The sequence below is a fragment of the Rhagoletis zephyria genome, unplaced genomic scaffold (assembly GCF_001687245.7).
Source record: "Rhagoletis zephyria isolate East Lansing unplaced genomic scaffold, Rhagoletis_zephyria_1.1 Rzeph_scaffold_03298, whole genome shotgun sequence".
Classification (NCBI taxonomy): Eukaryota; Metazoa; Arthropoda; class Insecta; order Diptera; family Tephritidae; genus Rhagoletis; species Rhagoletis zephyria.
Window position 1 is genome coordinate 36,574 of NW_016160381.1, and position 10,981 is coordinate 47,554.

General features: G+C 42.8%; 2 protein-coding genes across 2 annotated transcripts; both read right to left on the reverse strand.

Moving 5' to 3' along the window:
- Window positions 1-5,010: 5,010 nt before the first annotated feature.
- LOC108368754 (achaete-scute complex protein T5-like) lies at window positions 5,011-6,441 on the reverse strand. Its single transcript, XM_017623667.1, has one exon. It carries the CDS (start codon window positions 6,273-6,275, stop codon window positions 5,337-5,339), a length of 939 nt encoding a protein of 312 aa, XP_017479156.1. The 5' UTR covers window positions 6,276-6,441; the 3' UTR covers window positions 5,011-5,336.
- A 3,334-nt stretch (window positions 6,442-9,775) lies between these two features.
- Window positions 9,776-10,410, reverse strand: LOC108368752 (uncharacterized). Its single transcript, XM_017623665.1, has 3 exons — window positions 10,350-10,410; window positions 10,063-10,239; window positions 9,776-9,990 (listed from the first exon to the last, which is right to left on the reverse strand). Exons 1-3 carry the CDS (start codon window positions 10,408-10,410, stop codon window positions 9,776-9,778), a joined length of 453 nt encoding a protein of 150 aa, XP_017479154.1.
- Window positions 10,411-10,981: the final 571 nt, after the last annotated feature.

Sequence of the window (10,981 nt, forward strand, 5' to 3'; positions counted from 1 at the left end):
TGTACAACTCGATCTTTTGAACAAAGCAATCAAGAAATAGCGACCAATTCCAGGTCACACACATCTTTGATGACCCTGAACAAATTGACGAAGTTTGGTTTGGAAGTTTTTATGCATCCGTCATATAGCCCAGGTCTTGCCCCGTCTGATTTCCATTTATTCTGGTCCCTGCAAACCCTGCCTAGATGGTAAAAAATTGGCCGACCAAAGAGCCGCGGAAAATCATTCGGCCTAGTTTTTCGCCGATAAACCACAAAAGTTCTATGCCGATGGAATTTTGAACCTAACCAAAAAATGGCAAAGGGTTATAAAAAATAATGATCAGTATTTACTTGCTTAAAATTGATTTTCAGTGAAGAATCTATATTACTATTCCTTGCAATTATGAGAGTGATTAATAAACTCGCACGAATAGAAGGTATGTATGTGAAGATATTTACACCAGTAAGATCTTAAGCCAAGGAATTAAGGTATATGCGTCAAGGGTTTTTACTGAGTGTCTGGTCCTTCTTATAGTTCTCATAGTCTGAAATCAAAATAATTATCCAGACCATTAATATATCGAAGCAGTGTCATAAAAGACATTTCCAACAAATTCCCCTCTCTTTATACGTTAACCAATTTGTGAATGTGGGTTCCACCGCGTTAAACAAAGTGGAGACCCTTCTCTTTAATGACGAACACGGCAAACATTTAAAGGACTACGATTTGACGATATCCATCTGGTAATGTATGTTCCCTTAGAGGGAAAGACGGCTCTGTCGGCACACTGATGTCCTCACAAATACCAAGCCTAACATCACCGCAATACAAAAAATGTTTTTGCCCTGCTATAGCTCCGTCTTTATTGGATAGGACTTCTCCGAGCCGTCAGCCTCGACATCTAGCGAAGAATTACTCCTGCACACAAGTAATACTTTGAACTGAGTAGACAACTGAGACGGAAAAAACTATCTCATTATAAAAAAGATACTCTCTATAAGTCACTCAACATGCCCGTCCTGGAATACGACGCAGAAGTATGGATAATGAAAACATCTTAAGAAGCGACCCTTGTAGAGTTCGCTTGGAAGATTCTGAAGACGATTTATGGGCCTTTGCGCATTGGCGACGCGACGGCGAATACCGCAGACGATGTTGCGATGAGCTGTATGAATTTCACAGCAATATAGATATAGTGTAGCGAATAAAAACACTGCGGGTCCGCTGGCTCGGTTACGTCGTACGAATGGACACACACAGGATCTCCAATCCTGAATATAATCAACACGGATCCGGATGAGGACAAGGCCGTATCTGCGATTGAAAGCCCAGTTAAAGAAGCACTTGGCTTCAACTAACCTTTCCAATAGACGTCAGTTGGCACGAAAAGAAAGAAGTTGGGGGCTTTATTGGACTGAGCCTAAGTCGCTTGGGAGGCTATTGGTCTAAGAGAAAAGAAAATGAACAACAAAAATCTTACTCTGTTGAATTATATGTACACTTACTTGTGTAGTTAATCACTTTTATCTGGAAGCAATGAGGAAGCGAGCAAATCGGTTGGAAGCGTACAAAGCACATCTGTGCAATGCGGTCAACGCTGTCGCCAATTCGCATTGATTCCACTTACATATCTCCTCCACCAAACAAAATTTCGAGTAACTGGACGGAAGCTTTGAAATCGATATGCAGATGAGCTGATGCAAACCAAAAAAAAAAAGAAAAAAACACACAAATACAACGAATTTTGCTGCGTTCAACCAATTGTGCCGCATTTTGTCATCTTTGCAATTGACAGCGCCAACAACAGGAACAAAAACAACTACATAAAATACTTGCAGATGAGCGCGACAACAGCCGGCGATACAGCGAATATCCAATAAGCAATAACAACTATTGAACATATTGTTGATCAGCACACACGATGATCAACGGTGGCAACAGGAGCAGCAGCAGTAGCGGCAGCAGCGGCAACAGCACTAACAACAACACAAATATATCGATTGCACATGAGCTTAACCGATTGCAGCCAAATCGCAAAACTGTTGTAAAATCGCTGAGAGCCGCCAATTTGCACAGCTTTCGCTGACATTATTGTTGCCACACCAGCCAGTTGTTGTATTGTCGATATTTTTTATTTGTTATATTGCTGTTGATTTGGCCGTGGTCTTAACTGATTTGCTGTTGCTGGTGCTGCGCAAAGCATAAACGTTGTTGTTACTGCTGCTGTCAACTGCTTTTGTTGTTGTTTTTGTCGTCGTCGTCGAACTGATCTGCGGTGTCGATTATGTCGCGCATTCGAACATGAGCATCCGCTCAGCGCCCGCTGCTGCGCCGCGTCGTTGCACCCGCTGCATGGCCACCACTTTCACAGCTTCTGCATTGACTGAGATTCATTTAATTTCTTAACAACTTAGCAACGTGGCTTCCTGTGGCACAGCAGCGGGGTTTACTGTTTTTTTCCGCTGTTGGCATTTGCTGGCTTCTTTCTCGCTGGTGATCCCTGTACGCTGATATAAAAGAATTGCTTGTAATTTGTTGTTTGTTGTTAATGTTATTATTGTTTTGTATGCAAATAATGCGGTTAACGGAAAAGGTTGACATCTCGAGGGTAGATAAGTAAATTAAGTTGCTCCCCATTACAAGCGAATCACATAAAATACACTTGCTAAATGCTGCTGCTGCTGCTTTTCGATGTTTTGTGGCGACGCGAGTGTGCTTACCTGCATATATAAATATGTATGGATGCATGGGTGTATATATGTATATATTTGTGTTCACAGTAGTTTTCGGAAACTTTCTTTAATTTGAGCACATAAAATACTTTAACAACCCATATGACAAATCGGTGCACCCACGCGGTAATAAACACCTCAGAGAACCCTCGTTAACAAATTTATTGATTTAAAAAATAAAAATAAAAAATTATATGCCCATGTAAATAAACTGAAATCAGTATCTAAACCTTCTTGGTATGAAAATAAGATACTGCACACAAATTTCGGTGATACATGCGGCGAGGAAGTCCAAGGAATATCGGTTGGGACTCTCTTACTTAGCGCAGAGTCGCCCTTAGTGCCTTCGATCTTACCTGAGCAACGCAGGTGCTCCTTCCCCACCATCAACTCAAAAGCCGAATGCTAAGCACTCACTCCTTCCTACGGGTACCTTAACAGTGCTAGTACGAAGATCTTCACACACTTTGCAGTACTGTCTGTACTTAAAAACCTACAAGCTTTTTTAACCTCTTTCAGTTCATCAGAGTCTGAGAGATCTCATGAGAGAGAATCGCTTTAGTAGTAGTGGCGAAAAGGTTGGACCTTCTCTAACTTATTAATATAAATTAGTCGTTACCGTTGGAAAACACCATATCATTTCATATCTTCTGATCGATTACAAAGTAACGTTGCGAAAACACTTTAAGGCGGTAGGTGATAATCCAAAAATATATGGGGCATAATCGCCATCGAGTATCGAATGCATGGCAGCTTTTCGATGTTAAGTCTTCCTTGCATTTTTGGGCGCATATTTTCTGCTGCACAGAGGCGATTACAGGCCGGGCAGAGAACCATTCCCCATTAAGGGCCCGGGCATTCCAGCTGCATACACTCAAATCGTGGTCTTTAAATGATTGCTGTGGTCAAAGTGGGGGTCTCATCCGAGGCTTTCCTGAATTTCTTCACTGTAAGGGGGTTTAAGTGGCGGATCCCAAAGCCAGCGCACAATCCATTGCTGGGAGGGGGGTGGTTTCGCAGCCGAATATACGCTTATAAATATATCGACCCGCTTGTTTCAAGAGAGACGGCCGCTTGCAGCCCCACCTACTGCAGAACAGACGCTGCAGACTTCAGTGAGCACTTAGATCGAGTAGGTCGGAGTGGCGCAATTGATCTCGGATTTGTTACCGCATCTCGTAAATTGCACGGTGCGCAGACGAAGATGCAAGAGTCGGCATTGAGTATAGCCTAGAAACTCTAGCTGCATACCCAGAACAACCACTATACCCCATTGCACTCCAGAAAGAAAGCGCCCGATAAAACTGTGTAGCCTTTGTCCGGAAGGCTGATACCGCGCCCTATTTTGTAGAATAACTGGAGCACCACATCAGCTTCTCACACATATATTTAACTAGTAGGCCTTCAGCACCCGTAAATTTGTTGGTTTTCATACCTAATAATAGAGAGCGGATGGGAAATTTAAACTGTCACCTGCGACTGTGGGCTTTGATTTATATCATCCGATGGTAATAGCACTGAGTTACACTTCAGCCAGGTAACGTTTTCCAGGTTTTCCAGATCGCAACGTTTGCAATTAAGGAGGCAGTAAGGTCCATCAAAGAGAATGCATCCACGAGAGCGCAGGTGAATATCTTCTCAGATATTCAGCGGCTGTTCGGGCACTATCTACAACCTCTATTAGATATCAACGTGTGGGTCACTTTATGAGAGAGCTGCCCTCGATTCCAGATCGATACATAATTACCCTAAAATGGGTTCCGGGGCTTAGGGGCATTTACGGAGGCATCGGACGAACTAGCAATACGCAGCTCCGCACTGAATGTGTACCACGTCGTGGACATGCGTATCTTGCTCAGGGGTTTGCAAGGGAAGCATCGCCGAAATTTATCATTCGCAATCTGGACAGTGGTATAAGCGCACAGGATCCTATATGATAACCCCGCAGTTCTGGATGTCCTATGACCCACCTAAAAGCAGAGTTCTTCTAGGAATGCACAAAGATAATACCTAAGTACAAACTAACGACAATCGGCAGAGGGCACTATACCCGTTGGTCTACATGTCGAAAGGATTGGCTTCAATATGTTCTGTCCCAGCGAGGACCCCGGGTCGAAGGAGACAGTGAACACTTTCTGTGCGAGTGTCCAACCCTCTCAAGGATGAGGCTAAAGACTCTCAGCAAACTGGCACCACTCGCTAATTGCTTGTCACCAGGCTGACAATCCACTTAAACCAACCAACCAATGAAAATGAAAATATCTCTTTTTTGTATAATTAAATTTTTCTTAGCTATATTTAATGTCTTCCATGGGTTTGCAACTTACAGCTAATTATTTCAAATCATTGTCTTCCATTCACTAAACTAAATATTAAACTATGCTTAACAAAAATTTAAAAACTAAAAACAGGCACAATAGATATCTAAACACAAATTTGTACATTGGCGCATCATAATAAATAATTTACATATACAAAAAAAAATAATACTAACAAGTTCCGCGTGAGGTAATACTCGTTACAGTCATTGGTTAATTACGTCGTTCAGTGTGTCTCTGTGGCAGCTGACTAGCTTTTCGATAGCAATCGAAGCCTACTATTTTACTTGTTTGCTTCAGACTTTCAGACCTCGTCCTGCCAAAGCGAGATGTAGTCAAGCAGATCCTCTTCATCGCCTGAACTGCAGCCCATTGCCTCTTCATTGTATTGCTGCTCATATTTCATTTGCATAGGCAACGAAAATTGTTGCATCGCCGCCAAAGCTGTTTGCGATGAGCCGTGCTGGTGGTGCTGGCTGTAAAGCGTAGAAGCGTCGGAGTTATTGCAGTCACTGGTGCTGGCGCTGGAGCTAACCGACCCGGCTGGTGATATCAGTGCTGTATACTGATTGAAATATTGCTGTTGCAGTTGCAATTGTGGCTGTTGATATTTGAGGTTTATGAATTGTTGTTGTTGCTGCAAAGTGTCTTCATAGCTGTGGGTTTGGAAGTGTTGTTGCACTTTATCAGCGTATACCATGGCATGCATGCCTTTCTTCGGTGGCGTTGGTGGTGGCGAATTGGTCGCGCTGGTTGCCATATTTGGCCAGCTGCTGAGTTCGACTGGCGCTTGCGCCATGACACGCTTCCCATCAACTTCGTCAATAACGCGCTTCAATCGGCGTATATATTCCAGAGCCATGCGCAACGTGTCCACTTTGGAGAGTTTCTTGTGTGCGCCCGGGCCAATGCCACGGCGGCCGTTGCTCAAGTCGGCAACAATTGCGGGCGGTAAGTGTTGGCGCAAATGCGTGAAGCCGTTGTTTACTTGTTTGACGCGGTTACGTTCACGTGCGTTGCGTCGCACCACGGCCGGATTGTTGGAGTCGAGTGTGGTGCCCCTGGTTCCGCCGTAAAACTTCTCGCCGCTTGGCGTTTTGCTCACCGCTGGCTGTAAACCGATTGGCGCAGGTGCGATGGCACGCGGCTGCTGGTAAGCGCTGAGCGTGCGGTGCTGCATCTGTTGTCTTTGGTAGGGATGATGATGGAGATGGCTGTTGCTGGTGATGCTGCCGAGTGCCATGTTTGCTTGCCTTGTATGCGTCTTTGCGATTTTTGTTAATCTTTGTACTTTGATTTCAGACTGTTGTCCTTACTCCGCAGCGCTTGGTGGCTGAATGATGCCCTTCCTGCCGTTGCTGCGCTATTTGTACCATTTTCCTCGTACACCTTAGTCGTCGCTGTGCCAAGTTAATGCACAGGAATTCTTTGATTCTTACCTGCATCACACGGCACCGCAGGAATCTGCGAACAAAGAGTAAGCTACTCATTGATTGTGGTTATGCTTACCTGTATTGCTGGTGGTGAGAGCTGCAACAGCATCCAAAGCAGTGCTCAGCGCTCGTGAAATGATCCTTCACTTTGAGGGTTAGCAGCTGAGTGGAAGTGTAAAGTATCGATCGGTCGAATAAAGTGTCTCTCTCTAATAAGTGCACTCTTCTTCTCTTTCGCATATTTACACTCTTTTATTTTGTCGTCATCTCTTACTTTAGCACCACTGGCTGCCGCGCTTCCCCTATTTTCATACACCTCTTCAGTGGGAACAGTTCCGAGGCGATTTTTTTTTTATTATTCTCGTCAGCATTGTGGAGTTCTCGCTCTCCATTGTTTGACTACTACTTCGACTCGGACGCTGATTACGTTGTTAAATGCATTAACTACCTTTGGCGTACGCTTTTGTTTCATTCGAGCGTGAGTTAAGTTGAGTGTTTTTTCCATATGAGTGTATAAGCAAGGTGCTATTGAGTATCGCGTGCTAAACTGGATTCCCATCAATCGAGTGTTTCTTTTCAAAAAATTCATTGGAAGTAAGTTTCTCAAATTCTTTTTAATATTTTTTTTTATTTAAAGCTGTCTGCAATTTCAACCTAACCATTTTCGCTAACCAAACGCAGATTAAGTTCTTCCTGATGGATGATCACAAAAACGCAGAGTGCCAAAATATTTCAATTTGGCCAATGTAGCCGACAATGAATTCTGTTGGAGGAAGCACAAAGTTTTACTAAAAGCTTACAAAAGAAATATGCGAAAAGCTAAGAAACGGCCCGGCAGTCTGCAAACTTGTCAGTTTGACCTCATTCCTCTTGAAAAAAAATTTTCGACATTCACACCAGAGACACACTGGCGTCGGCTGTTGGGCCCAATAATGGTCTTCATACCCCGCCCGGCACTGTGCATCGTGGAAACGCTTAGTCTGCCGCCCAACGACCTATTTGCGGAGACCGTTGCTGCTAAAGCTGCAAGAAGATTGAGGGCCATAGGAGAGCTCAAGTGCCGAACCTTCGAGAATAGCTGAATGAAAAACAAATAGCTCACATAGAGTTAAAAGGGAATGAGAGCCAGTCAATCAGGTGGCTAATAAAATTGCCTGTTTATTGGAGTAGCCTTCGGTAGAAGTCTTTGCTATTATAGCAGCAATTAAAGCAGTTACCTCAGCGGTTGGTAGGCTGGTCAAAAGTATGTAAAATGCTCACATCAGAGCACTATTAGTTTGACTACAGAGGCGGACGCGTGCAGAAACTGTTGAAGACACGAAGAAGGGAAATATTGGAGCTGAAGTCCTGTATTATTAAAAAACAATAAGTTAGAAGTAATCTCAATCAAATGTAGAGTTGAAATCACTACCAAAATTTTGCATTGCGCTCCACCATTAGGCTAAAAACCTCGAGTTTTTCCTTCAACCTGGCGTATGAACACTTTGAAATCTTTGAAAACTTCGGCTTCTTATCTGAATCGATGAAAACCTAGACTGGTTTCGAACTCATCAACCTCTGCATAAATTTCTCTAAGGGGTAAATGGCAGAGTGGCAGACCGAAGTTAGACGGCAGAGTTGAAAGAGGTAGGTTCTTTCAGAGACAATAACTCACCGTAAAGCTAATGTTTACGCTGAGGAATTTCTGCAGCGTTTTTTTTTTTTCAGGCGGGGGCTACACACCAGAGTACTACCAATGAGAAGGGCAAACATCTACTCTGGCAAACAGGGTTCTTGGTCCACTTATGGTACGATTGGAACTGTTCGCGGAATGTCTGACTTCTCTCTAGATCGCATCGGGTTACTTTTAAAATCGAACTGATTTGGGTCCGAGGACATAGTGACATTTCAGGCAACTGCATGGCTGTCGAATTGGCTAGGCAGGGCATCCTCGAGGCCATCGGGTAATCTTTCTTGACGAGAACAATGGGTAATCTTTCTTGACGAGAACAATGAGATGGCCGAAAACTTTGACATGCGCACTTATCAAATTTATCTTGCCGATAGTCGAAGCATCAATTATGGGTTCTTACAAGTGTTCTGAGTGGGCATTGTCAAGTAGGAGCCTTTGCGATACGACTCAGTATCCTCGTGGACCCTGTGTTGACACAGCTACTTGGACGATGATGAGTCGGAACCATATCAGCATTTCATTCTCATCTTTTTCTGCATGCTGGAGATCAACCGGTCTATGCCGTCCAGCAGTAGAATTCTGACAATAGCTACGCTAAAGTTTTGTGGCTAAAATGCTCTACAACATGAAAAGCAGTGGGGCCTAAAAGTATACACCGTGGAATGGTAACACTTGCAAAGTGTAATTAGCCACATCTGGCAGTGTGGCGGGAATGTAACTAGATGTTGCGTGTTGATAGGGGCGCCTGCTATTCTTTTGGAGATTTTTGGCTATCAAAATTAGCGATAGCAAATGTTGGAATCCGGCTCCAGAATATCCTAACCTAACCTAATAAAAAGAAGGAAAAAGGCAAAGGCATGAAACAATTTTATTTCATTTAGTAAGAAGTTACATAATTTTACAGCTCTAACTTCTATGACTGTGTGGAGTCATACTTTAGTTAATAGCCGCATTGAATCACAACATGGTAAACAACCCATCTAATCCAATTAGATTCAAAAGAGTTGGGCAATTATTACAAACCGCTGCCGCGCCCTATGCGCCCATAACTATAATTAACTGAGGTGTTGGTGAGGTGATCCTGCGTAGCAAAAACACACACTGGCTCACAGTGATCACGAACTGGTTTTAGACCAAGCGCTCTGCGTTTAGAATGCCACAATTTTGATGAGTTTCATAGTTGACTTGCCGCCGCCACATATGCTAATTAAAGTATAATAAATTACACCAATTACAAGCTAGAACATTTGATTTGTGCCTATGAATAATGTTGCAACATAAATTTGTTGGTTAACTCTTTGTTGAAAGTGTTGAAGTTGATGTTGTGCATAGTTCTGTTTTTCTCATTGAGTTGCGGGGTAACTAATCAGGATCTCCTTTCATGCGGCAAGAAGAGAAATATAGCTGAAGTGAGTATCACAAATACGAGTAGGCAATCTGTTGGTTGCTTAAGGAGTTTTCGTATTTTTATTATTTAATATCACTTCATAGGTACTTTAGACTAAAACAGATAGTCAATTGCACTGATAAGATTACTGCTTAAACAGTTAATTGTTTTGAATCGGTGTAGTACCATTAAAGCCACTCAATTATTATTAGAAAAAAAAAAACGCTGGCACATATTGTACCTAATCGGTTTTAATTACGCCAAGCACATCTCGCCAATGCCGTCACAATAATGGCATACACAACTACCTTCAGGCTGCCGATGACACGATCAGCAGGATTACAGCCCTCACTGTTGCACTGTTTGCACGAGCGATCGTGGGCTGCAGCGAAGTATGAATTTACAGTGTAACCACAACTCTGGAAATTACTAAAAATGCAACCCTTATGCATCATTTCGTTGGTTGCTAAATGAGTGATAAAGAACAGTTTAAAATTAATAGTAAAAGAGTTATTCAAAGCAACAAATGCAAACTTACGCGTCTTCAGCCAATCGCGCATACACTCGAAGCTATTGCTGGTAACATTTGGCACGCCCGTATAGTATAACTTTAGATAATCTCTGGTCTGGTTGGCCAATGTTTGGTTGCATTCCAGTTTGCTGGGCTTCTTACAATCCTTGGAAGTTGTGCAAGTAAAGCATTTTATAGAAGTTGCTACAGCAATGGAGAAATACAAATCGGCATATTTAATTGAAAAAAAAAACATCAAAAAAAAAGAAGAGACACTTAAATTATTGGGTCAAAAATAAGCGTAAAAACCTTACCAAACGAAATGCAACAAACGCCAATGATTGCTAGTGTGATTATAATTTTAGCGGCGCTCATTTTCGTAAAACAGTTGATCACAGATGCACTAACGAATTTACTATGAAATATCGCGAATTTCAAGTAGCTCGCTAACCCGTTTGACGCCAAGATAAAGATAATACCATGCGTTATCTAAGCAAACAACGGCGGCAATAGATTAGATGCTAATAGCTAAAATGCGTTCCCAAACCAGTAGGAAAACGAATGCTCTAGAATTAGTCATAGATTAGCCACATATTAAAAATATGTAAAAATACTCCCGCCAGTGGGCAGCAATCTAAGATTCTTCCTAACTCCTAAGCATTTCTGCAGTATAGATGTTCCGCAGAACGGCTCGGGACCATGCATGCGCATCTTGACTCCACGTTTTTCGAGAGAGTCAGCCCTTTCGTTGGCTTCATATCCTTCATGTCCAGGGGCCCATCCCAGCGTCTCAATATGGTGGCCTCCTAGCCGGTTATAAAGAGTTTTGCAACTGCCTTGATGTCTTTCTAAATGAGTCTAAGGCCTTTAATTCCGCCTGACTATCTGATAAACTATTTATTCTGGCCCTGTCTTCCCTTCAACGAAGACATTCTCGAACACAGAT

What these genes read in the sequence shown, in the direction of transcription:
- LOC108368754 (XM_017623667.1), bottom strand. Translation starts at nt 6,275, where the DNA reads ATGGCACTCGGCAGCATCACCAGCAACAGCCATCTCCATCATCATCCC.
- LOC108368752 (XM_017623665.1), bottom strand. Translation starts at nt 10,410, where the DNA reads ATGAGCGCCGCTAAAATTATAATCACACTAGCAATCATTGGCGTTTGT. An exon ending in CGTTTGTTGCATTTCGTTTG is followed by an intron (nt 10,240 to 10,349) that starts GTAAGGTTTTTA and finishes CCATTGCTGTAG; the next exon opens with CAACTTCTATAAAATGCTTT. An exon ending in GCGCGATTGGCTGAAGACGC is followed by an intron (nt 9,991 to 10,062) that starts GTAAGTTTGCAT and finishes TCACTCATTTAG; the next exon opens with CAACCAACGAAATGATGCAT.